The sequence below is a fragment of the Stigmatopora nigra genome, chromosome 8 (assembly GCF_051989575.1).
Source record: "Stigmatopora nigra isolate UIUO_SnigA chromosome 8, RoL_Snig_1.1, whole genome shotgun sequence".
In the NCBI taxonomy this organism is placed as follows: Eukaryota; Metazoa; Chordata; class Actinopteri; order Syngnathiformes; family Syngnathidae; genus Stigmatopora; species Stigmatopora nigra.
The window spans coordinates 8,953,198-8,980,324 of record NC_135515.1 but is presented as its reverse complement, the minus strand read 5'-3'; the positions used below and the strand labels follow the sequence as shown (position 1 = coordinate 8,980,324).

Sequence of the window (27,127 nt, the reverse complement as noted above, 5' to 3'; positions counted from 1 at the left end):
GTAATTCGTTGTAAGAATATGAAAGGAAGATCCACTCTTACGAAAAGCCTGATGCGCATACATTGCAACTACGCTGAAGTTGCACGAAAAGGCAGCACGACTCCGGAAGCAGAAGAAACATAAATATTCACATTTCCTTAGTCATTTATTTGCAGAAACACAAAGTTCTACGGGCGTGTACGCTTGTTCGTTGCAAATGTTTTTGCATTTGCATAGCTGGGGACTATTAATGTGCACATCCAAACAGTAGTGGATGAAAAGCAGCTACTGTCACGAGCCAAAGGTCGACCAATCAGGTGAGCGGAAACTAAGCGCAAGGTGATCCCTTTTGACATGACAAGTGCAACCGGGTGGACCCGAACTCAGTTTACATTTCTTGGGTTGTATACCCCAATGACCTCTTTAAACCTAATAATCATTGAGCAGCATATGACGGGGCCCGGCGTATCACGGCAGAGTTGAACCCGATCTTCGGTGCAGCAAAGTGCTGACTGCCTGTGAAAATATTACGGGTGTTCGGGTGAGGACGAGCCTTCTACGACCTACCTCACAAATTTCTTTTCAAAAGAGATAAAACCTCCTTTCACAGTGGAAACGAGAAGAAGAGCTAAGGTAGGATGAGATCAAAACAGTTTGCCATATAGTCTTTCATGAAATCACCATATCTAATTTGTCAACAACAAATCCATCCCCCATCCTTATTATTACTCTCCCTAGGTGATCCTTAAGTTTGACTTCATAATTATCCGATAATGCATTCTGTATGTGTTTGCATTGAAACTTTAGATGAATGCTTTGCGCGGGGGCACAGTCACATGGCGCCCCCAGCCATGGCAGGATGGGGATGGAAGAGAAGGGGAGCCGTTGTCGGACAGCGACTCAGAGGAGGAGGACTTTCCCGATGAGAGCACCACTCCGCTGGGAGACTACGTCACTGTCGGTGAGATGGGCATATAACCAACCGACATGTCACTTTTAAGTTCTTTCCTCGCTTTATACCTATTCGGTGTGGTTCTAATGATGATTCTCTTCACCCATCCTCAGGGCTGAAGCAGCTCCTGGATGCTCAGCAGCTATGTGATGTCACCCTGCTTGTTGAGGGAAAGAAGTTCCTATGTCACAGGTACACCTGCCACATTCCACAACTTGTAGCCAACTCATTGGATTGTCAAATGTTCCTCGGTTTTGTTTAGGGTGCTCCTAGCAGCGGTGAGCCCATACTTCAGGGCTATGTTTACCACTCCTCTAGTGGAGTCTCGCCTCACTGAGATCCGACTAGAGGAAGTGACACCATCTGTCATGGAGACGGTCATCCAGTTTGTGTATACCGGAGAAGCGGGGCTTTCTCTAGAGGTCGCTGAGGATGTGTTTGTGGCAGCCAATCGGCTTCAAGTCATGCCTCTACAGGACTTATGCTCCAGGTGAAGTGACATATTTAGTACTAATCGTGACTTAATCTAGTATATACCCAAAACTGTTGAGACCACTCTATTCTTGAAAAGAAATCACAATATGTTAATGAAGAGCCACTGATAGTAAGGTCGTTTTCATTTCTGAATGTATTCTCTGCAGGTTTCTATTCGAGCACCTGTCAGTGGACAACTGTCTGGGAATGTACTCCCTAGCGCGATCTCACCATGACCAGCTATTGCTTCGTGCTTCCCTCCGGCTCGTGGCCCATCATTTCCCACGCGTGTCCCGCCATAAAGACTTCCTCCTGCTTGACCGAGGCACCTTAGGAAGCCTCTTGAGTTCAGACCGCTTAGGCGTAGACTCTGAAGCCGAGGTATACGATGCTGCCAGGCGCTGGGCGGAACACCATCCGTTGGATCGCTATGCCCATATGCCAGCACTACTTCATCACCTCCGTCCGGGCCTGCTGTCACAGGAGGAGAGTAGACGACTGAGCCAGGAGTTGGGCCCTGCAGCAGCTGGCGAAGGCCTTGGTGGGCCCCTACGGCCTAGGGAGGGAATGTTTGAGAAAAAAATAGTGTGCGTGGACCTGACACAAATAGAAGATGACCAGCAAGACGCACAAAGCTACACTGCAGACTGCTTTGACCCCCGGACAGGAAAGTGGGAAAAACTAGCGCCATTGGTCTCACTGGTGAGTCCCGCCTGTACAGCTGTGGGCGAAAGGCTTTTTGTGGCAGGGGGGATTTTGAGGACGGGCACAGTTTCTTCAGCTGTACACGAATACGACGCCGTGTTGGACCGATGGACAGAACGCCCTTCCATGGCCATACCTCGGTGTATGCTGGGCCTGTTGGGCTGTGGCCAATTGCTTTATGCTTTAGGGGGGAGCAATCGCTCTGCATTACTGGATTCCTGTGAGACCCTGGAACTGGCTACACTTCGATGGACACCGGGTCCGCGGCTGCCCTTGCCCCTGCGTGCCTTTGCCTGCGCAGCTTTGCGTGGACGACTCTATCTATTAGGCGGAACCACAATTGATCAGAACCGGGCTGCGGTCCACTCGGGGGTACTTATTTACCACACACAGACCAACTGCTGGAGCCGAGTGCCTCTGGATACAGGTGCCACTTGTCTTGCTGGAGGTGTAGCAGTGCGAGGAGGAGTCTGTGCCATCGGCGGGTATGTCAGGGATAATTCCAAGTTTTTAGATGGGAACTACACTAATCTTGAGACATTAGACGCCACGGGGAGGGTACTTTTTTTCAGGGAAGGTAGGGCATTTGGCGTTGAGCGAGAAGTGACGGGAGGAGGGGGAGCGATTGCCGCAGAGCAGCGTACAGGGGCGGGTGGGGGCAGCGACACAGCAGTGAGCCCTGTGGTTTTCCCCGGCCTACCGCGCCGGATTGCTGCTGGGGGAGTGGCCAGGTGGAAACGGAGAATTTATGTTTTGGGAGGAGAAAACGGATCCCGCCTCTATGACAGTGTGTACTGTTGGAAGCCTGGCTGGCGTAGTTGGGTGCAGAGACGTGAGAAACTCCCTGGGGACACAGGTGGGGTCAGTCAGTTTGGGTGCACCACTCTAAAGTTCCCTAAAAAGCACATCCAGTTCAGACTGAGACGAGCCAAAGAGAACTGTGTTCTGCACGAGTAGCTCGACAAGATCCGTTCGCACTTTAGCCACGGCATTTCAGCACCTACAGATGAATTCCAGGCTTCAACTGCTAACAGTTCACTGATGTCTGATTGCAAACACACCATAGATTACTGGTGTTCAATGCGGTCCTTACAGGTGCTATGAAGTAGTAAAACAAGTGACTTTAAAATGATTGCAGACCATATTTTGAAGAAAAAGCCACAACAAAAATGACTGGACTTAAATCCTAATTAGTTTTCCTTTCTCAGCTGTCTTGGTCCTGCCTACAAAAAAAAAATCTACAAACTGAAGTTGTCACAGCCAAAATGAAATGCGGGTTTCTGCATGAGTGCTCTGCGACCGATCACTAGAGATAAATCAATTCTGGTTGTGATTTCACAACCAGCATTCCCTGATGCATTTTCGGGGGATTAAGATAATGGTAAAAACATCACATTTGAGGAGCAAACTTTTTCACTACATGTTAAATTACACTGGCGCCGTCTTTTCCATTTTCACACATTGCCTCCTTTAAGAGCCACTTTGGGTGCAGGTTTTGATTGCAACCCATCCAGCATTGCCGGGTTAACCAGTGAAGTTTCTGCTGAAATAAGTAGTATCTGACTGCACTCAATTAATTACTCATGCAAAATCCCCGATTGGGGAATAGGTTTTCTCTTGATTGATTGGAATGAAACCCACCCATGCTACCCAATGCGGAATTGTTTGGACAGCCCTCCCACGGTGTACAAACAGATGACGTTGCAAAACTATGTTTAATGCACTTGAATGTACTTTCATCTTCTCACACTGAAATCTAGTGATGCAGCAAAGAACGTTGCACATTCAAATCAGTTTGTGCAAATGACTTTAGTTGTGCTTTGTACCTCTAGGCCATTTTGGAATAAAACAACAGCTGGTTTTACACATGTAGCTATAATTGTTATTCATTCACTATTTATTGTACTTATGATACAAATACTATAAGTGCTTCAATGTCAATTAGTATCTATGATAATAGCTATGGATGGACTCTACTGAAAAAAACAATCAAATATATTTATGTACTAAAGGCAGGGTCTAGTTCACAGCACTTTCAAAATTGATAAATGTATCTAGTTTATAAATATCCTCATAAAGAAGTATCCTTGTTTGGGGAGGAAGAGAAATTATTCAAGTATTTTTTTTAAATGTAATAGAAATAATTCTAAATGAAAGGGTTAAAAAATAAAAATATGAGATTTACACTATTTGTGAAATGTATGTGATAGTTGAAATGCATGAATTAAATACCACAGAAACCAGGTAAATTATGGATTTCCAGTTTTAATCATCACTTTTTATATTATAAGCCAAAAGTCCCCATTAAAGTTGCACATATCTGGAAACTACAAGTCTCTCCTGTGACTACCAAAACATTGTCCCACCATCGTGCAGAGATCACTATAGACCCCTTACCCATTGACGTCATCAAATTCTGCGCGCGCAGCATTGGCTAAAAAAAAGGTCTGGAGGTAACATGAGTGGACGGGAAAATCTGGTGGGTCACGGGAAGTTTGTATAGCTTTTGACACAGTTTCCAAGATATCAACATGTTGTGGAGTATGAATAGAAGTGGGAAGGAGTTTTAAAAATTCTCAATCTGAGACAACACAGTTCTTTTCAGAAACACCTAAGGAGTTCAAAGCTGCATGTTACAAGGGTTCTTAAAATGCTTTACATCTGATAAGATTCGTTTTTCACAGTAATTTTCAATCTCTCACACATAGTAGTGACAAACTTGCACACTCACACACTGTGTACTGTCATGTTTTCTAAGCCAAAGCTGCACGCACATTGTAATCACATCTTTTTTTTGTTTACCAAGGGTGAAGGGGTCTATATTGTCCAGTCAGTCAGCAAGCTAGGATGGGTATCAACAAGCAGCAGAGAAAGAGCGGAGGACTATTTGTGTCCTAAAAGTCTTTCAAGCCTCTAAAAACAAGGCTTTGGTGAAAACCTTCATAACTCTTGACCATTTGTGAGGTATCTGATGCCTCAAGTCTCCTGCAGGAGAATAAGAGAGGGGGAAATTGGGGTTAAGGCTGGAGCTGGTGTGTAGCGTCTCTGTGGTCTTGTTAGTAGGTTTAACAAAAGAATTGGCGCCATTGGCCAACACAACCCTTTGCCAAATTAGAAGACAGAGGAGGAAAAAAAGATGGACAAGTTTCAACATTGATCAATTAAAACAATAAAGCATTCTTTCTTGTTTGTGAAAAGGGGGACTGATAAGGAGCATGGTCCAATAATACAATAGAACAGCAAACATTCTTACACACCTCCAAAATCCAACCACCATAAAAAAGGCAAGCAAGTCAGTCATATCATAAAATGTAATGTATTCCTTTTTTTAATATATATTTATATATCCCACTTATCTTGATCTATACATTGTATCTCCCAGAAGTAGTACTTTGTTTATCCTGTTCATGGCTTTGTCAGCTAAAGTATGCTTGATACATTAAAAAAAACAACAAAAAACAAAAGACATGTCCCACGTATGGGAGACTGTTAACCAATGGTATGGCTATTTGATAAATACCATCGGTGACACAGCCAATGGTTTCAGCAGCATTATCAGGGTGGACATACAATAAATACAGCACATTCAGAGAAATAGAAATGCATGGCGCAGGACAAAACTCATATGTTGGACTATCAAGTTTGTCTTTTACAATCACATTTCTGTATCAACACTGAACATTCCACACTGAATGGTTTGGCATGTTAGAGTCAGTACAGTTCATTTAATGAGTCGGCTGCACTCTGCCGAATGACCGCGTGAGACGACAACCAGGCCCTCGGGCATGATACATTTCTATTTGTCACTTAATGCTAATCTCAATCAAACACACTGCAGAGTTGTCACAGGAACTGTCAGATAACCTCCAATGTAGAGGTCTGAACAGTAATCCTGACACGCAAGAGGCATGAGAAGGGGGCAAATGAACAGCAGCGAGATGAGACCCCAACACTTGAAAAAGTGCCACACAGGAATAGAGAGGTTGGAGAGAAAGTCTGTCGGACCGGACAAAAACAAATTAAAAAAAAAAGGCATGAAGTGACACACCTCTTTTCCTTCTTTACTCCTCCCCTCAATGCAGAGAGCCACCACTAAACATAAGGTGGAATAAAGAGTGTCCTGGAGTGATAATTGGTCTTTGTACTCCTTTTCCATCCTCATCTTTCGAGTAGAATTGATGCAGGTTAGGTCGAAGAAATAAGGTGATATATTTCCTCTTCTACCTTGCCTCATCTCGTCGGACCTCCCTCTTGGACCGGATTGGCTGAGAGCCATCGGCAGGGTGCTGGACCCAGTTATTATCATGAAGCCCGACACGGCATCCGGGTGTGTCCTTGTCCGTACGTCTGCAGCACATCCAGTAGGAACGTCCATAAGGCAGGTCGTGGTGGTAAGGTTTAGGGTGCCATCGGCACAGCGAGACATCCCCGCGTTTGTATTGTCGTTTACACTGCTTACAGGGGTCCTCTCGATAAAGAGGGTCTTGATTCCAGCGAGAGTCCACAGCTCGCACGCCGTAGGTTTCGATGAGCACCTTGAAGTAGTGACAGGTGCATTTGAGGGCTGCCAAGGAGTGTGTAGGTAGGTAACTAAAGATATTGACCATAATGTGGTCGGGGAGAAGCAGCATGTACTGGCGAGGTTCAAGCAAACGCTGAATCTGAAAGCGGATTTCCAGAAAGTCATGGGAGACGTGCCGGTAGAGGCGGCATAACGATGGGTCTGAACAGTCTTCCCCAACGCTGTTTAGCGGGGAGTCCGGTCGAGGCGCATGCTCTCCTGAACACATGACCCCTGCTGCTGGGCTGCTGCTCTTGGCACAGTCCAAAGAGCATAATCCTGATCCTCTACCTGAACCTGACCCATTTGATTCATCTTCTGACACTCGAGGAGCTGGGAAGAAGAAGAGCTGTCCTGGAGGTGGATCCTCTGATGAGAGGTCAGCAGAGGTGGGTACACCTCCAACATTTCCTCCTCCACCAGGCATAGCAAAACATACTGTCTCCTCTTGAACATTCTCTGTACTGTCCTTGCCATAAAACACACATTGGTCCACAGCACCTGTAACCACAACCTCCACATGAAAGCCAGTCATTCGCTCCCTCACAGACGTTTTCTCCCCGGAAGAAGATTCCTGTGTTGTTTCTGGGCTGCCACAGGTCTGCCTTTCAGAATGATGGAGGTCCCCATCTGGTTTGGTGGCTGCAAACAGAAGGCTATTCGGGTCTCTCGAAGAGGGACTGACGAGCTGGTAGAGGTCACAGGTAATTTTCTCTTTAGATCGGGCTGCCCCTTGACTACTCCCACCTCCACAACTCATAAACATACAACGTGAACGACTTGCTGGCTCTAGCTGAGAACGTGGATCCATGTTTGACACTCTGAAAGCTATCCTCACCTCACTGTGGCTGTGAGTCGGGGGTGGAGATGGTGCGACACGACTGGACTCTGCTTCTCCTCTGAGCTCTCGGTCTCGATTAGCAAAGTCTATAGCTGAACCGGCCCCCATATGAAGGCGATTCTCCAGATTCTGAGACTCAAAGTGTGCGATGGCTTGTGCAACCCGACATGTCTCTTGCTGCTCCTCTAGCTCTTGGTCTGTTTGAATGGGAGATGACAATTCCTTGATTTCTTTGGATGCTTGGCCTTTTGTACTGTCAGACATGAAGGCCATATGGGTGGGGTTCGATTCTGATTTCTGGAGTAGTGTGCGCTGGTGAGTTTGAAGGCCCTGCTCCTGACTGGTAATAGAGGATTGGTGTTGGTTTTCATGAACAGCTACCATATCTTGGAGCGCCATGGCTGTCCTCCGCTCAACCAAGGCAACCATCTGAGCCACTGACAGCAGGTCAGTTTCATTCCTCCCATCCATTGTTGGTTGATCGAGCGTAGGAGGTGAATTGGGTGCTTCTGATGAGCCACGGGTTAAGTGAGGGCCTGTAGTATGCGTGCGGTTTGGAGGGTCCGAAGATGAGCATCTTCTTCGCCTTTTTGCTTTACTGCAGTCAGTCGCCCAGTTACCTTTAACCTGTGATTGGAAGAAAAGAAAAAAGTCTGTCATTCTTTCCCATGTACCAAACTCACAATAAAACACAAACATTTGTTTTCGCAGCTTACCTTCATGGCGCTAGGTCTAGGTTGGCCTGTCCCACTAAACCCGTGTGCCACAAAGAAGGCGATCTTTTCCTTTGTGTTCCCTGGTTTAATGACATACCAGGTATCCAACAGCACTCGCCCGTCATCCATTTGGGTACCAGAAGAGGGGTGTGGTAAAGGGGATGATGTGGGCATAACAGGCTGGCTTTGTGTCATGGTGTTCGAGTTAATTTCAGGTTCAGGGGGTTTGTTCTCACAACCCACATCCTCTACTTTTACAGTATCTTCCTGCACGGCAACAAGAATTCCTCCATCTTCAACTCCGTTACCGGCCCTCCTGCTAACAGGAGTGGGTTCACCTTTGCAGAGGGTGGAAGAACCTGTCCCTGCTACGGCTAAAACATTACCGCCTGAGCCAGGACTCCGGGCTTTGTTCTGAGAGTAGGTGCCAAACGGGCGTGGGCACCACAGACTTATATGGGAGAAGGTGTCTCGGTCCATCATGATGCAGAGCTCTGGAACATACTGGCAGCTATGCTGGTTTGCAGGCAGCCAAAGGCAATGCGTTCATGGTCCAATCCACATCACAGTGCTGACCTGTAGGGGGACAGTCTGCTGCAGAGATCTTCTTTAATCGGGTACACAATCTGCAGTAGAAGGACAGAGACAGGTAGAAAGAATGAGGTTGAGAGAAAAATAAAATAATATTGATTAAAACCATGTGGCCCATTATTTTAACTAGGGATGGTCATTTTAGTTAAGCATGAAAGACAATATACATACTATCAATACAATAAATATTACAACTATCAAGACAGAAAATTCAATTTAATTCAATGAGTAAATACATAAATAGTTGGTCCTGCAAACCAAATTAAGAGGGATTCCATTTCAGGATTGGTGTCCGCATCCAGTAAATGAGACAATCAAGAGGAGCAGATATACATCCCAAATATTTGTAGTTCAAAGAGGACTTGATTAATGGAAGGTAACACAGGGATCATGTAAGCATATGCTGGGCCTATTTTTAGAAAAGATTTGAAGGGGTGGGGCAGTAGTGAAACTGCTCCAGCCTCCTTGTTCTACTATCTTGATTTTTGCATGTAATTTACCAATAATGAATGCACTGAAAGCGCACTAGCTTATCCACTTGATATTTATTGAAAGCAACAGTCAAACACAAGAATTGAATGACAAGTTGACACCCAATGTGCCTGAAGAGATGCTAACACTGAAGTGCGTGTGCACGGAAGATAAGTGTGCAACTGATGTCATTCAGCGATATAGCGAAGCTGCAAATGTTGAAGTCGCAATATGGTGAAGGATGACAGTATGTGTAATCATGTGTTGCTGTAGAATGAAAAAACATAAAAAAAATTCAGAACACCAGTCAATCTTTGCACAAAAGCTAACACCAACTTCTACTAGAAATCTAATGAAGTACGGGAATATCATATCTCAAACCTGTCATGAAAATCAGCCAAATCAGCCAACTAACCATCAAAACAATGGCTTCACCAGAATATACATTGGTAAATACGATGCTCTCATTTGCTGTTTAACAACAACCAAGAATTGTCAGACTATGAGAACATTAAACAATTTAATTAATTTTAAAAAGTCAAAATCATCATAAAATGAAGATAAGATGCATGACATTCACTATGGCCATTAATGTTCACCACTCCATGAACTAGCAAACCGTAGAAGCCCCAGTAACCAAGCTACATTAACCACATGCTTCATTGGAAACACTTACTGAAAAAGGTTTGGGTTTAAGCTTTCTGCATCAAACTAATCCTCCAAATCCTGGCCAAGCATAGAAACAGTCAGCTACACTTCAGGACTGGAACCTTTGGACATACAGTAAGGCTGCACATGTGTTCTGTGGCAAAACATACAAAAAAAGTTCAGTCACAACAAATAGAATGTTACCGAATTACACTTGGGATAGCAATGGAACAGATGTAGAAATTTGTTCACAAGCATATCCTAAGAACCAACTGTGTTTGACCAAATATGGGCAATTAATGCAAACTTAAGAATACATAAGAACTTACTAACATAATAGCAGTTCTTTCACCAGGAAAAAAATATTATTATTGTAGAAGAAGCACTCAAGCACTTCCATAATATTTCATATTGTATTTTGCCAAGACAGTACATCAACATAGTACACCAAGATCTGCATGTGTACTTAAAACAAGGGGGTTGCAACTGAAGTATAGTCAATAGTCCCACAGTTTTGAGGTATCGGTTGTGCCATATAGCAGAGTGCATCATTCAGACCAGTCATCATCCTAGAAAAGTATATGAAAAACCAACAACTGGAAAGGTGTACATGGAAGTGTCTCTGTGTCTTGGACAGGTTGTACAATTGGGTGTCAACATTACGAGTTAGACTTTGACTTGTGAATCATAAGGACCACTGTGTCATATCACACTTGATAAGTTAAAGGAGAGACAAACAGGAGAGACATTCACTGTTATCCTGTTCAAATCCAATCAGCTCACCAGACAATATGTTCTACTAAGTGACCATTACAATTACATTTTATGAAAATCTCATCTTAAAATGACCAGATTCTCAACAACAGCCTTAAACCATCATGTTTGTCCAGGTGTTAATTCTCTGACTGCCATTGAAGGTTGGTTGAACCAGTTTCTCAAAAATACATGCAGTAACTCTGACATACAACTACCCACAACAATAAAAATGCAGATACATTGGCAGCATTAGATTCCATTTTATTTGGACTTGGAATCACTGATCGCTGCTAACCCTCTTAGTCCAACTTCGTTGGGCGTCTATGAGAGTCAATGGTGCTGAAACCTGATCATTTAATGCCAACCGATCTCAATTACAATGGGTTTTGATGTCTATCGCTTTCAATGGGAGTCAACGAGTTATTGTCATATGAGCTACTGTGCTCCGTAGACCGTATTATAGTGTCAGTAAATACATTGTTCGAAGATAAAAATTGAAATTATGTTGTTCGATGGGTGTTTTGTACGAGTACGCTATATTCCTGAAAAAATACAGCATTTGAACACTTTAGCAAATCAAGATGAAGTATTACTCAATCTGAATTCAGTTTTAATTTTGGAGTGGTGTTTGGTACCGCGCAGGACAAACCATGGTCTCACTACCACATATATAATCTTTAATCGCATTTAGTCACGAAGTAATCGTGCTTGGTTGGATGCGTATTTTATTGAATAAGCATGGTAAACAGACGACTACTAAACAGCTAACAAGATCGCTAACTTAACATCATGACATACCTGAAAATGAGCTAGCACACTCCGAAGGTGAAAATAAATAGAGTAGAACGATCGGATTTCGCTTGCCCTCTTACCTCAGCAACGATGGCTTTCACAAGCAACCATATCGTCTCTTAGATTGTCGAAAGGACGACTATACTCTTAGTATTTCTGGTGACCAAACCAGTTTGTGCAGGGGAATTGCAGGTGACACGACTTAACTATCCGCGTCCACGTAGCTAAGCTAGCTCTTTCGGGCTAGCGTCGAAAGCAGCTATAGTACTTTCTTAATCAACCTTGTTGCGGCGGTTAACGATCGAGGCTTGTCACTTCCCTAAACTCAGCCGAGATGACTCTATACCTTGTTAGGACTCAAGGCGGACCCTCGCCTTCCTATCTATTTAGAAGTGACACAAGCTTTTACGGTATGTGCGCGGGGATACCAAAATAATCAGTGTCAAAACGACAGAGACGAGGAAGGCCATCTTGTTGACAAGCAGCTGCATAAGGCGGATAGCCAATAGCGAACTAGAGTCGGTGGTGTGCCCATATATGGTGCTTGCACCCCCCCCCCCATCCCCACACACGCACCTTCACATATACACGCGCGCACACACCGATACGATCCGCAGAATTCTGCTAAATATTGTCCAGTCACAAAACGAAAATGTTACATATACACACTTTATCGCGTGCTAGGTGTTGTTGTTGTTGTAGTGTGCAGTGTTGTAGTATTTAGTATGACTTTCTGCATTGTTACATAACGCTCATCCTAGCTATTAGATTTCATTGTTTTGCATTTTTATGATATGGCAAGGTTAGGATTGCCTTATTGAAATTGCTATTTCATGTTACGTTAATAATTCATCATAAAGATTCGTAGTCTTTCGGGATTGTTTGACTGCAATTTTGGCCTACCGTTGCACTAGATTCCACAAGGTAATAAAATACTAAGGTGTCATGAATAGTTTCTGGTGCCCGTGTAAAATATTTTTGGTTATTTTTTTACCTATCGTTTATTAAATTGCACCTAGTTTACACATTCTGCATCCACAGCATAACACATCTGTATTCAGTGTACTAATCTACCTATGCATTTTTTCTTTTCTGACACCATGAGGACTAGTTGGGAGAAATAGGCTGGCATAACGTATTGCATATAATTAAACTTGCAATCCAAAATACAACAAAACTTTGGCCTTGAATCACAATTTCATCAATTTGCTCAGGGCACGTGTAATTTGCCTGACGTCCTCTAAAACTGCATCGCCATTGGCTATTGTTTTATTCAGTCCCTCCTCATATTGTATGCGATTGGACAAACAGCTTTTTGTACCCACCCTCTACCAACAATTCTTCTCTTTCATTGGTCAAATCTCTAAACCACTTCGTTTACGTCTTTTTATTATGATTCTTGGGAGATGTGATTGGATTGATAGGACATTTGTCAAAACCCAATTTCCGGGATCTAGGAACGTTGCAAAACATACATTTCCTTCCATACAGGCGAACGACCTTAAGGCTCAATCAACTCACGTAATATAATCGTAGCCTTACTGTAAAAGTAAGTGTTTTTAAATTATTTATATGGCATTTGATAACATGTTTTCTGTGCTCCTACTGGGGCATTTAACAGCATGCATACCATAGATGTTGTTTATTGCAGTATTGTTAGAGATTAATTGCGAAGTGAATAAATGTCTTCATTTGTATGTGTTGCACATAATGTTCAACACATGTTTAAATTTGTACTACATTGGACGTGATGACACGTGACATTATTAGGATGTAAACACTGCCTGAATCACCAGTTTAACCATCATGTTATAATGACCAAAATAATCACTATTAAACGCTTTATTTTACATTATACCAGGAGTGTCCAAACTATGAACGGCATTCCAGTTTTATTGGCGAGAAGCAAATGATGTAAATATGATTGTTTATGGCCCGCACACGATTCTTAATTCAGCCTACATTCGGTTGCACTTCTCAGTTTTACCACTAGATGGCGATAGACTGTCAAGCAGCAGTGATTCTCCAAAAACTCGTGGTTCAAAGTCTGAGACATGTTGAAATCAATGCAGAAACTATGTAATGTTTAGTTTTACATAAGGAAATTTAGAAAAATAAATTTCACTGTACATTTTTAAACAAAGCTATAACTAATGAGTTCTTTTTTTCTGAAAGAAAATTGTGTAAAAATAGTATGAGTTTCTTGTTTTCCCTTTTTTGCCATTCTAATTGCATAACTTTTGCACCTTTGTCCACAGTGACGTTGTCAGAGGTCTTGCAGGTATTACGTGGGGTAAATAAAGTTGGATGTTCCCTGATTACCACCCAGGGGGAACAGCTCAAATTCATGGTTTGCAACTCTTCACTGGGAGGAGGTGTTAAAGTTGTTCAAAAAATGGTGGAAGGCCTGGCTGGAAACTTCATGGGTGGCAGCAACACAGTAAGTATTGTCATAATGTAATATATAAAAGTGCCAATGTTAAATAGTGGGACTTTGTAGTCACTAATATATTTCTCACCTACAGAAGGTCAATGCACAGATTAGAGTTTGCAAAAAAAACAGTGTGTATTCCTTATCTTTTTTTGTATCTGAATTATTCATTTCCAACCATGTCCTCAGCAACAATCAGTCAAAGAGGATGTCTTTCCCGACATGGAGGGCTGGGAAAATGTGGATGCTGATGAAGCTGCAAAATGGGCTGTGGGTTCAGAATTTCCTCCTGATGCTAATGACAAAATAGAGACTCACAACAGTGCTCCAGGTATTTTTTCTTCTAGATCTTTATCGTTCGCGATATACTCTATCATCATCAATCGTCATTCCATTATGGAAATACACAAGACAGTGGCTACTGTAACATATTCTCGTCTTAGTACTTTTTGTATACCCAAGGTACCCAAACTTTTGACCTTTCATTGTTTTTCATTTAATTTTGCAGCAAATAGAGGTAATGCAAGATACAATATACTAGTGACAACTTGGCATAAACCCAGACTGCTCAATACTACATAGAGTCTTATCAGCAGAAAGTAACATCCCCATGTTTACTTATTCTTTAGCTTTACGTACTCATTGATTAAAATGACGAAATAATTTCCAATTTCACTATCCCGTTTTTGGTTTGGATGACTTTGACCAAGAAAAGGTCTTGCCTTCATGTAATGTATGATTTGTTTATACCTAGGGGTGCATCGAGACCCACGGACAGATTCAGCAAATCCAGGTTGGCCGGGCCAAAACACACGCTTCCTCCACACCCCTCTTTCCTTGCACAGATTCTACCACCAGACCAGATGTGTCCATGATACGGTAGTGACAAGACTCTCACCTGAAGATATCAAGAAGGCCAGGGAGGCCAAGCAGGGCTCGGTTAAACCTCCTCGACTGAGGGTGTGTTGAGTGACTCACTACAATGCCAGTTTAAAGGTGTATTGTCAAGTTTTGCCTTTTTTAAAATGGGTCAATATCGAAAAACTGGGTCATCAAATATTTTGGTTCATCATTTTGTTCTGAAGGTTTCCTATTTTAATCTGCATTTACATTACTTGAAAAGTAAAAAAATATATATATATTTCACTTGCCACAGTTATTTTCCATAGTAATTCTATACTAGATAATATTGGTGTTTTGCATAGAGAAAGTACAATAACCATTTAGTATAGTAATTGTTGTTTTGTCTTATGTTAGCTTAGTGAACGTGCCAAAGAGCGGAAGGTGCCTGCAACGAGAATAAGCAGACTGGTCAATTTTGGAGGTAAGAGAAATACATTGTGTGTTTGTACTTAAGAAATTTGGACAGCCACACATAATGAAACATTTGGAACACAGGACTCGCTGTTGGTCTGGGGATTGGTGCCATTGCAGAAGTAGCAAAGCAGTCACTGGGAGGCAAACAAAAAGGTAGTAATTCATTTCCTTCTCTGCCAACGTTAGCCTTGAGGCTGAATAAACGGAAAATGCCATCGAACCAGTTTAATTCTTACTGAAACTAAAAATTAGAAACGTTTTTACAGACTATTTAAATGATAGAATGTCGCAGAAGAGTATACAAACTCATCAAGACTTACACAGATCTATAACTATGTATGAAAGTTGAGTTTTGACTGATTATAGTCCAATCTATCGAATTCAATAAAGTTCCCTTGAGGTGATGATAGTAGGCCTTTAAATACATTCTTGTAGAGTGGGTTAATTTTGTTGTCCTCATTTTCACTAACACTTGTCACTTTCTTTTTGGAGATATGAATGCCTTTTTAGATTCCCCATTCCTGTCCGAAGCAAATGCAGAGAGAATAGTCAACACACTCTGTAAAGTACGTGGAGCCGCACTTAAGATAGGACAGATGCTAAGCATACAAGGTACGTACAGTTCCACTTTTGTGTAATCACTGGATTAGAGTACATTCTTGGTTTTAAATCTATTCCCTTCCGCAGATAATTCCTTCATCAACCCGCAGCTTCAAAAGATCTTCGAGAGGGTCCGACAAAGTGCTGACTTCATGCCATCCTGGCAAATGAATGTAAGCAAAATGGAAATATCTTTTGGGCTTTATCAGTTTGTTGCCACTTGTTCCAGAGATGTTCAATCTGATTTAAATCTGGGATTTTGCTGTCTTTCTCAAGGGCACTCAGAGTTGTTCTTAAGCAGAAACGTCTCGTTATTTAATTCCGAAACAAGACAATAACCCTTAAGATTGCAATATCACAATATTGTAACACCCTTACTTTTCACAACATTAATAGTAAAACCTCTACATTTTTATCTCAAATCACTGAGCTCATGCACTGGGTTTTAGATTTTATCACATGATCTGCGACTTTGCAGCCAGATCTTTACTATATTTATCCAAGTGCTGAGTATACTTTGGTGTTGTTAATGTGATGTTTTTAGTCAAATAATTCATTCTCCCCACACTTTTAGAAAGTTTTAGAGAACGAGCTGGGTCCAGATTGGAGAGAGAAGCTGTCATCCTTTGACGATAAGCCCTTTGCCGCTGCTTCCATTGGTCAGGTTCATCATGGTGTTTTAAAAGATGGCAGAGAAATTGCTATGAAGATCCAGGTACAATAAAATGTGACAACTATAGGCCACTGAATTTGTCTTAATCTTCATTCGTTGTTCTTTATAGTACCCCGGAGTGGCAGAGAGTATCCATAGTGACATAAACAACCTTATGTCAGTTCTTAAACTTAGTGTCGTACTACCTGAAGGTAGGTAACACCTGTTTCTACAGTTTTAATGTAGATATCCATTTACTCCATTGTAATTTCATTTTATTTTTTGCACCAGAGTACTGGTTCTCAGCCTTTTTTTTTAATTGTGCAGTATATTTTAGCTCCGATTTAATTATTGCATTATAATCTTTCGAAATTATCATATCAGTACGCCTCTCATCCAGAGTCAATTCAGGTACTTTGATTGAGAATATATATATATTTTTTATACCTCGTGAATTTTGTTAACTAACCCTGCATTTTGTTTTCTTTACCTCAACATCTATTATTAGACATGGTTTATTGACAATCATGGTGAGTTTTTTGATTTCCAAGCCTTTGTTTTTCATGAATTTATTCTTTTTCAGGCCTTTTTGCAGACAGCAGCTTGGAGGTTCTTCAGAGAGAACTGGCATGGGAGTGTGACTATGAGAGGGAAGCTGAGTCTGCCAAGAAATTCAAGTAATTTGTGTCTTTAATTTATTTGCATATTTGAAGTGAATAAAGAAATGGCAGGAGTGTGCATTTAGAATCTTGAAGATAGAAAATCACAATAAGTGAAAGCCTTACTTTTCTAGGTAAAGTCCTTGCGTTAATTCATCTTGAAAGCTAAGAACATACTTTTTGAGAGTCCCACTATCATTTTTTTTTACACACTAATTCAATGATAGAATCCTGCCAAAAAGTATTCAGGAATAAACTGTCAAGAATCACACAGATCCTCATAACTATTAAAACTGAATGTTGAAACCATTGTCTCCAGATCATTACTGGAAGACAACACATATTTCCAGGTTCCCGGGGTGATCGATGAACTGTCTACACGAAGAGTGCTGGCAATGGAGCTGGTGCAGGGGGTTCCGTTAGACTCCTGTGTGGACTTGGACCAAGAGACCAGAAACCAGGTTTGAATTTATCCAACCCTTTTTGAATAAAAAAGTAGATAGGTATATGTGGAGAAAATTGGCTGTGGAAGAAATAAGCCCAAACACAAGTGTCAGACCTTACAATAACCTCACTCTTCTAGTCTTAATCATCAAACACTCATTCTCCCTTGTGAACTTTTCAGATCTGCTTCAACATTCTCCAATTGTGTCTCAGGGAGCTTTTTGAGTTCAGGTTCATGCAGACAGACCCCAACTGGGCCAACTTCTTTTACAATTCAGAAACAGAAAAGGTAAAAAATCGATTAGTACATTTACTAATCTAAGTTTACCAAATGCCATCCTTGTAGTAATAATAAAACAAAAATACCTGCAGGTAATTCTGTTAGATTTTGGAGCATGCCGAAGTTACCCCGAATCATTTACAAATGATTACATTGAGGTAAGATTGATGCAAATGATAATGGGTATAGTTGCGATTCATTTAGTATAGGCTTTAAATTGGGTGTGTCTTTTTATGAAAATTCTCTGCAGGTGGTGCACGCAGCTTCTGTAGGTGATCGAGACACTGTACTCTCCAAATCTAGAGACCTGAAGTTTCTGACAGGTTTCGAGACCAAGGTACGATCAAATAGTTCCTACATCCCTCATCATTTAATTTTCACAAAGTTTTGCCAACACGTTTTCCACTACATTCTCTTCCTCTGCGTGGTTTTCACATTTCAGTCCCCCAACTCAATTCTTTGTCTGTTGAACACATTTTAGCTAAAGATTCTTGATATAGATTCTAATATGTCCATATCTTGTTATCGAGGAAAAGGAGAGAGATTGATGACGTGTGTGTTCTCTGTGTGCGACCTCTATTAATCAAGTTTATTTTTTAATTTCTCCTGTTTTTTTGCTAGGCCTTCACAGACGCTCATGTAGAAGCAGTGATGATTCTTGGTGAGGCTTTTTCATCCTATGAGCCTTTTGACTTTGGCACCCAAAGCACTACCCAACGCATCCAGAGCCTGGTCCCTGTCATGCTGCGTCACCGCCTCACTCCTCCACCAGAAGAGACTTACTCTCTCCACCGCAAGATGGCCGGCTCCTTCCTCATCTGTTCCAAACTGAACGCACGCATATCGTGCAAGGAGATGTTTCTGGATGTGTACAACGCTTACAACATGAGGAGGCAGGCTCAGGAGGCAGCACAGGCCAATGTGTAGACATCCCTCACTGGATTTGAATTACATTCTCTCTGAATATGCTATCGTACATTTATAAATAATGTTTATAAGTTATCCTCTTACTTGAGTTTGGCTGCTATTGGTGTGATATTCATTTTACTCCAAGGTTCCACTGTGCTCTCAGGCTTTATGTACTATCATGTTCCAAGCATTTAAATAAATAACGAATTTACAATCAACATGATGTATTTGTTTGGCAGCCTGGTGGAACCTGTGGTTGACATATTTTTAAGGAATGGTGAAATAAATATTTTAATGTTAACACTTTATTGTTGGGAAAAATTGGGGGCATAAAAAACATGCTAACTTCACACAGGGTGGATCAACCTGGATTTGAACCAAGGACCTCCACCGTAAGGCCGACGCGCTAACCACTTATTCACTGGGCCGCCCACATCTTATTGTACATAATAAAGCGAAAGGATAATCGATGAGTGGGCGTTGACGCTCTGCTCTTCCGTGTTTGACTCAGACTCACAGAAGTAGTTGACGGCCGCCCACATCTTATTGTACATAATAAAGCGAAAGGATAATCGATGAGTGGGCGTTGACGCTCTGCTCTTCCGTGTTTGACTCAGACTCACAGAAGTAGTTGACAGGTAAGATGTTATTTTGTGCACTGAATATCACTTTTATGTCGTTAGTCAGTAGTTATTTACGGTACCATATATTCTAAGTCCGCGTTTATACGATGTTTTCCAATGCGTTGTAATTGTTAATAATTAATAATACAATCATTCACTTCATACTGTTAAAAGAAATGGCAATATAAAGTTAGCTTTGTCTTGTCAATACTCGCCTATACTGTTCGTATGGCAAGTTTTTATTCTATGCCATTTTCCCAAGATTATTTTACATTTTGGCTGTGTTTTAAACGTGTAACAAAACTACGTCACAGCTCACATGTTGTGTGGAAATCAGCGTTCAGCCCACTGTATTTGGCCATAAATCGTCATATTAAATGGGTATAATATTTTGCAATATTGTGTATAGTATTTGGTAACATGATATTTATGTGACATAATTGTTTATGGTATTTTCGCTTCACTTTTGTGCAGAATAAGTAATATTGCTGACGTTGACTATCAACTGTATCATGGTGGCCAGGTGTGGTCTGATTACTCTCAACAAGGATGCAGGTAAATAAATAAAATATGGGTCCTATTTTGTAAGTATCTTTGTGTTAGAGTTGGTAGTAAACTGATAAAAGAGGAATATTTAAAGGTTAGACCAGGGGCCGGGAACATTTTTGACAGAGAGCCATAAAAAAAAAAAACATATTTTCAAATGTTCTTCCTTGTATGCTTATTTAATTAAGGAAGTAGATAAAAAATGCCTGATTCCATGGGTTTTGAGGTTTTTTTATGCTGATCCCCTTGTGTGTTAGTTCCTCTAAAGGGCATTGAAGTGGAGGTGGAGGTGAAAGACCACGTGGGTGTTGTGGTCTCCACTTTGCACTACGAGAACAAGGAGGACAAAGCCATCGAGGCTGTTTTTGTCTTCCCTCTGCCCGGTGATGCTGCCGTCTGCCAGTTCAGTGCCAAAATTGGACAAACTGAGATTGTCGCTGAAGTGAAAGATAAACAGGAGGCGAGTCCGACCCCAAAGTTGAGGGAGCTAGAAAAAGACAATGCGAACATGACGTATTGTGCTCTCTAGGCCCGAGAGGAGTATGATGATGCGCTGAGCTCAGGTCATCAGGCCTTCTTCCTGGAGGAGAGTGATCAGAGCCCAGATATCTTCTCTCTGAGTGTCGGTAGTCTTCCTCCGGGAGAGAGCTGCTCCATCAGGCTGGAGTACGTCACTGAGCTGGCTGTGGAGGCCGACGGTAGTCTTAGGTTTTGTCTTCCTGTGGTTCTCAACCCTCGCTACCAACCGCAGGGTAAGCACAATCAGCACTTGTTCATTACACACTTTTATATGAGCTTGGAAGTGATTTTTTCTCTTAAGCATAACATACATTCTTAGTAGATTTATGGTGTATAAAAAGTTTGGCATTGTGTGGAATTTTCAAATCAGCACATTGCAACTGAATTGCAGAGAAATTGGCAAAATCACAGGAATTCAGTGTTGGCCTGTGTTTGAAAGTGTGACTCATTAAATACAAAGTCCTGCAAAAAGAAGTCAAATGGCGAAAAATTGGACATGTTCATTAAAAAACGACGAGCCCTGTGAGGATAAGCAGTACGGAAAATGAATGAATGAAAAAGCTTTTATCAGATTTGATACTTGATTCATGTATTTTATTAAAACATGAAAATCCAAATTGGTATTTTGTAATGCTTCTAGTCATATATAATATTGCTACTTCAACTTGCTTTTGTAAGATTTTACATATTTTTTCATACCATAAATGCTCAATGTTTCCAGGAAGTGAAGATCAGGGTGTCCAGGTGACGTCTGTTCCCGCCTCTCTAGTCCCATACAGTCTGTCCTTCTCTGCCAGGATGTCCTCCCCTCGTGAGGTCTCCAAAGTGGACTCCAAGTGTACCTTGGAGCCTCTGCAGTACCTCAACACAGAGAAAACCAAGGCTGTTGTATGTTGAACCTCTGGTGTTTATCAGTTGATCTCATTTGAAGCATACTAAGTATTGTTGTTATATTTATTTCCTGGGATTTCAGGTTAAACTGGCAGCAGGACACAAGTTTGACAGGGATATTGAGTTTTTCATTTACTACAAGGATGCCCACCAGCCTGCTGCTGTGGTGGAGGCAGGAAAAGCATGTGCCACACCTGGTGAATTACAAAACATTCCATAAATGTGTTTAGATATACTCTAAAATTCTCCTTTCATTCCTATGTTGTGATTCAGGCACGCTAATTGGGGATCCGGCACTGATGCTAAGTGTGTACCCTGAGTTTCCACAGGGAGTCATGTCTTCAGATACCACAAGTGGGGAATTTGTGTTCTTACTGGACCGGTCTGGAAGTATGCAAGGTGCCCGGATCAATAGTGCAAGGGTAATCAGAACATTAGCAAAAACAACTACAGTCTCAACAATGACTGTTTTCTAAAGTCTTTATGTCTTGTCTGCAGGATACTCTCTTGCTGCTTCTGAAGAGTTTGCCAATGGGCTGCTATTTTAACATTTACAGTTTCGGTTCATCCTTCAACGCCATTTTTCCGTAAGAATCTAGCCTTTAATAAGGTATACAGGTTGGTCTTGTGGCACGTGTGAATGTACTTTTGTGTATTTTGATGGCAGGAAAAGTATGGAGTACAATGAGACCACGATGGAAAAAGCTCTGAAGAACGTAGTAGAAATGCAGGCAGACATGGGAGGAACAGAGATACTTAAGCCCCTCGGGGATATTTACAGGCAGACCTGCATTCCCGGTCAACCCCGACAAGTAATGTACACATATTTATATGACTCAAAGATGGTCCTGACCTGATTTTACGATTATTTGTTCCATCAGATTGTTAACATTCATTTACTTTTATTTTTTAGAATTTCTCTTTGACGTGTCAATAATTAATACAGCTTACAAATGTAACCTAAACTACATTAGAGAAGATTTTTTTTTTACACTTAATTACTGGTAAGCTGGTTGATAATAACAGCATGTTTCTGACGTGATAGGCCGTTGAGAGGAAACTAGAAAAACACATTTATAGCATTCACATCACATCACAACATATTACATGTAACAATCAGCATTCCTGAAGCATGTGATGTACTTAATTTACATGTTTTTACTTGATAGATACTGAGATTTTATTGTTATGCATAATGTACATACATAATATTAATTTATGTATTCAGTAACACTACTGTATTGCCACATGCCCATTCAAAACACAAAGACACATTCAAAGTATGCAAAACAGGCTAAACAGGTGGCTATGTCAACAGTTGATTTCCAATTCCTTTTACATGCACTTTATTTGAAATGTTTTATTTATTTACCATGACACTTCTCTGAGTGATTCATCATAAGGCTGAGGTCACATTTTAGTCATATGTACACTGTCCACCCAGCTCTTTGTCTTCACTGACGGCGAAGTGGGGAACACCAGAGATGTTATTAGCTTGGTGAAGACGAATTCCAGTTCCCACAGGTCAAACACCTCACACACAATAAATAGCGAACAAGTATATAGCGTTCTCTTCTTTCAGTATGTTTTTTAAAGAAAGCTACTGCCTTGCAGGTGCTTCTCTTTTGGGATTGGGGAAGGAGCCAGCACTGCTCTCATCACTGGTTTGGCAAAGGAGGGCGGTGGTTATGCTCAATTCATCACAGACGCCGACAGAATGCAACCAAAGGTTTGCAAGATATTGATATCAAATGATTATGATTGACGCCTGCGGTCTAAAATAAGATCACAATGACATGGACTTTGATTTTCTCACACCAGGTGATGCAATCGCTGCAGTTTGCTTTGCAGCCAGCAGTGAAGGACATCTCAGTTAACTGGGATTTGCCAAAAGGTGTGTCTGTCACACCTATGTCCCCACCCCTAAATGCTATTTTCCGGGGTCAACGATCGCTAGTTTATGCTCAGCTCACAGGAAAGGTAGGAAGTGAACTATCAACCACATTCACAAAAACACTGAGTCACAGCTGTTGATTATAATGTGAAAGGGTGGGACTTGATATTTTTCAGGGATATAGTATTATTCTAAAGCACATTCAAGTCACAATACAATATTGAGTTGTTTCCTGAAAGCTATATATTCTATATATATAAATATATATATGCATATATATATTTAAAAAAATAATTGTTTTTCCCAAACTTTTTTTGAGCTGCGGCACACTTTTTGCATTGAAAAAAATCACAAGAGACACTACCATCTGAAAATCTTATCATTTAAAACTAAGTCGCCTATATTTACAATAGTCATCTCATCAAAGTTCTTTCTTAACTAGGAGGCGAGTAGATAAAACTCTAAGGTATATGGTTTTATTATCAACTAATTCAACAACAGCTCTGACTGTATCAAGAAAAAAAATCACTGGATTTTTCATGTTTATATGTATGATTTCAACAATTAAAATGCGATATGGCTTCTGCCCCTTAAATATTTTCTCAGAGTTCAGAGAGAACAGATGGTTGTGTAACTGTGGCGTACACCCTAGCAGGACATATTGTCCAGAACAAGCTCAGCTTCCCTCTACAACCCACTGAGGACACTGGGTAATGCAGTCTTTATTCATGAATTGGACACCTTCCTAGATGAGAGATTTGGGATTTGAATCTAAACTAGGGTCTGACTCTTTTATGGATGGTGTTTGCATTGGCTTTGTATTTCTCCAGATTAACAGTCCACAGGCTGGGTGCTCGAACTCTGATTCGTAGCCTGGAGTCAGACAAGGATGTAGGATTGAAGAAAAAGATAGTGGAAGTCAGCATCCAGTCAGGAGTGAGCAGCTCTTTCACTGCTTTTATTGCTGTCAACAAATGCAGCAGTCAAGTCATTCAAGGACCTCTGCTGCAAAGACGTATTCCAGGAGCAGGTGTGTGTGAAAATGTTCATTCATTTTCCAGTCTGCTTATCCCCACAAGGGTGTTTGTTCACATGGTGTTGTTTACACGTGTTCTTTTTTTTTTCAACCAAAGGCTCCCGTTTAATCATGCACCACCCCTCCAATTTCAGTGGTAAAGTAACGTATAAAGCCGGTATCAGTTTGTGTATTTGAAAAGAACTGAATTACCTCTTTTCAGAAAAATATTATGTCATTATTATTATTATTTTTTTTTTAACCAAAGCTCCGATGCAGATGAGGGGTTGCGCAGCCAGAGGTAAGTTACACAATAAAGCTGCCTTAGTCTGACTCTAGCACTTTTGTAGTAACACTATTTTGTTTGGCCATGGATTCCTGCTCTGCACTAGTCTGGCAATATTCTTTCATTTGCAGTAAAAGGCCTGCATTCTTGTCACATTAATGATAAACAAAGTCATTGGAAAATCGGTTAAAAATTCTACAAAATATAGCAATATCAAAGATCATTCTCCATTGAATGTCATGTGGGCCTCGACGACACTCGTCTGCCGACAATCTAATAGAGTAATTAATGGCTGACTGCGGTAGCAAACTGTATGAATGTAAAGTAAAAAACTGCATTACCTCATTTTCAGACAAATATTACATCTTTAAAATGTTCTTTATTTTCTTTTTTTTAAACCAAAGCTCCGATGCAGGCTTTCATGTGCGCAAGCAAAGGTAAGTAACACAATAAAGCTGCCTTAGTCTAGCACTTTTGTAATAACAGTGGTTAGTAGTTAATTTATTTAAGGTTGCTCATCTAACCTGAGTAAACAATTGATGCCTTTAGTCTAATATTAATGCCGCACACTCCTAAATTACTGCTTAAATAATCCTAAATTATCACACTGATAACGGTGAGTTTTTGTTGTTGTTTTTTTTAAACTCTTCTTTCCCAATTTTGGCGTGTTTTTTTGCAAACACATGATGTAAGTGGTATTAGTTCTCTTGATCAAAAATTGTATTTCAAAATGAATTTAAAAAGATGTTATTTATATTTTCATTCATTCATTTTATGAACTGCTTATAGTTATGAGGTTCATGGGGGTGCCAGAACCTATCCCAGCTAACCATGGGCAAGAGGCAGGGGGACACCATGAACTGATTGCCATCAATTGCAGATATATATTTTATAAAAACCTTATTGATTTATAAAGTATACGCATATATAACTTTAAGTCGAATCCAATTTGGAATCTATTTACCATTTAAACAGGTTTCAGAATTTGAGAACCCTGCTTAAATATCATTCAGGTTCTTTGGGGAGACTGGGGGCTTCATGATTCCTCACTAGCCCCTTTGATTTTAATGCTTTGTTTTTATTCTCGATTTTATTATCGAAGCCAAAAAGGGAAAGCAAAAGAATCTTCACGTGATTTCTAACCTGAAAACTGGCCTCTTCTCAACGAAGATAGGTACGGGTGCGTTTTACATGCATTAAGACACAACTTGCTACAGTCAGTTCTTTAAATAGCACTATTTATTTGACCAAATATGTCTTACACACTCAGCTGAAAGAAAACAACTGACACGGCCCTGAATAAAAATTATATCCTGCAGGATACACCCCAAAAAACATGATACTCCAGGATCTTTTACTCTCCCAATCAAATGTTTTGAGTTTCACGATCTAATCTTAAGCTCTCCAACGCTCTCTCTCTCTCTCTCTCTCTCTCACGCACAGGGGCGGCGCGTTCAGAAAACTTGACCTGGGATGCATGCGAGGCGCTTTGTCCTGAGGGGTTCTCAAAAAGGGAAGCACCCCCACCATCAGACACTTTCCTGCAGTTGGTCTCTCTCCAAAAAGCATCAGGCTATTGGGAACTTAACCCATCTCTGGCTGCGACACTCCAGAAGACCACCAAGGAGTTGGAACAGCTCAAGCCAGCAAATGTGAGACCTCATTACAAATGTGGCACACCAATTGTTTTTCATCATGTGTTGACTATGTGGGAACAGGTGAATGGAAATGTGTGGGCCACCATTCTGGCACTGGTCTGGCTCCACGGATTCAAGACAGATGCGCAAATTGAATGGAAGCTCCTTGCTCATAAGGCAGTGTCATGGCTGGTGGCTCAGAATGGTTAGTGAAGATTTTTGTTGTTGTTGCTTGTTTGTCTTTGTTGTCAATTGATAATGTTGTGTTTGTGTGTTCTACAGCTCCAAGTATGACAGAGTGTATCATGGCTGGAAACACTCTTTTGGGCTGCAATGTGCAAAAAGATGTCTTGGGCCTCTAAGTTTTCCAATACTATGGAGCACCTAGTGCTGATTTACACCCTTTGCTTTGCTTCCGTTCCTCTATTTTTGTAATCATTTTCATGTAATCAAATCAGATACGGTATAATACTTAAAAAATAGCCAGGAAATCACTATGGGGCAGGGTTCATGACATGAAAATCAGGAAAATATTAGGCTGCGCTGATGAGACACTGGTATTAGATTGGATAACTTTATTCATCCAGTATTTGGGAAATTCCATTAAAACAATTTAAACTTGTTTAGCACCAAGAACATGAAAAAGGGAAGAGACCCGGGAAAACTACCTGATACTTCAGGGGAAGGAAATGTATCCAATATAAAGTTTTTGTTGGGTCACATATGCAAATATAGGGTGGCAAAAATACATAATGTTGTATAACGCAGATTTTTAACAAATTAGGAAATGTCAACTATTTTTATTTCTCAATGTACTACTTTGACTACCGTTGTTACAAATAAATAACACCATCTTTTGGATTGGACGTGACCAAAATGGTACACCCCCTTATTTTTAAATGCATAAACAACTTACTGATGAGCCTACATTTAATGAT

General features: G+C 41.0%; 4 protein-coding genes across 8 annotated transcripts; 3 read left to right on the top strand and 1 right to left on the bottom strand.

Annotated features, from left to right (window-relative positions):
* Window positions 1–73: 73 nt before the first annotated feature.
* LOC144200895 (kelch repeat and BTB domain-containing protein 8) lies at window positions 74–4,387 on the top strand. Its single transcript, XM_077723270.1, has 6 exons — window positions 74–296; window positions 427–612; window positions 787–940; window positions 1,045–1,123; window positions 1,194–1,421; window positions 1,573–4,387. The coding sequence occupies exons 3-6, from the start codon at window positions 787–789 to the stop codon at window positions 3,065–3,067; spliced, it is 1,956 nt and encodes a 651-aa protein (XP_077579396.1). The 5' UTR covers window positions 74–296; window positions 427–612; the 3' UTR covers window positions 3,068–4,387.
* On the bottom strand, window positions 4,356–11,996 carry fbxo46 (F-box protein 46). 2 transcript variants are annotated; one of them, XM_077723268.1, is made up of 4 exons: window positions 11,567–11,996; window positions 9,967–10,092; window positions 8,229–8,854; window positions 4,356–8,139 (listed from the first exon to the last, which is right to left on the bottom strand). In XM_077723268.1, the coding sequence occupies exons 3-4, from the start codon at window positions 8,709–8,711 to the stop codon at window positions 6,331–6,333; spliced, it is 2,292 nt and encodes a 763-aa protein (XP_077579394.1). In that variant the 5' UTR covers window positions 8,712–8,854; window positions 9,967–10,092; window positions 11,567–11,996; the 3' UTR covers window positions 4,356–6,330. The 2 variants fall into 2 exon arrangements, with proteins under 2 accessions (XP_077579394.1, XP_077579395.1); XM_077723269.1 differs by lacking the exon at window positions 9,967–10,092.
* Window positions 11,997–12,916: 920 nt separating this feature from the next.
* coq8b (coenzyme Q8B) lies at window positions 12,917–18,996 on the top strand. Its single transcript, XM_077721961.1, has 16 exons — window positions 12,917–13,035; window positions 13,745–13,926; window positions 14,107–14,248; window positions 14,672–14,877; window positions 15,175–15,241; window positions 15,316–15,387; window positions 15,727–15,846; window positions 15,922–16,007; window positions 16,409–16,549; window positions 16,617–16,698; window positions 17,070–17,163; window positions 17,465–17,606; window positions 17,771–17,878; window positions 17,962–18,027; window positions 18,120–18,206; window positions 18,491–18,996. Coding segments are annotated over exons 1-16 (1,902 nt in total). The 5' UTR covers window positions 12,917–13,034; the 3' UTR covers window positions 18,797–18,996.
* Window positions 18,997–19,260: 264 nt separating this feature from the next.
* Window positions 19,261–27,066, top strand: LOC144200073 (von Willebrand factor A domain-containing protein 5A-like). Of its 4 annotated transcripts, none has more exons than XM_077721958.1 (21): window positions 19,261–19,416; window positions 19,876–19,956; window positions 20,205–20,407; window positions 20,477–20,699; window positions 21,188–21,354; window positions 21,440–21,554; window positions 21,631–21,779; window positions 21,856–21,944; window positions 22,025–22,169; window positions 22,802–22,881; window positions 22,972–23,086; window positions 23,179–23,337; window positions 23,858–23,961; window positions 24,082–24,281; window positions 24,385–24,423; window positions 24,535–24,567; window positions 24,957–24,989; window positions 25,655–25,726; window positions 25,996–26,204; window positions 26,271–26,394; window positions 26,472–27,066. In XM_077721958.1, the coding sequence occupies exons 2-21, from the start codon at window positions 19,914–19,916 to the stop codon at window positions 26,549–26,551; spliced, it is 2,382 nt and encodes a 793-aa protein (XP_077578084.1). In that variant the 5' UTR covers window positions 19,261–19,416; window positions 19,876–19,913; the 3' UTR covers window positions 26,552–27,066. The 4 variants fall into 4 exon arrangements, with proteins under 4 accessions (XP_077578084.1, XP_077578083.1, XP_077578085.1 ...); XM_077721957.1 differs by having other exon boundaries at window positions 25,655–25,732; XM_077721959.1 differs by lacking the exon at window positions 25,655–25,726.
* The last annotated feature ends 61 nt before the right edge of the window (window positions 27,067–27,127 follow it).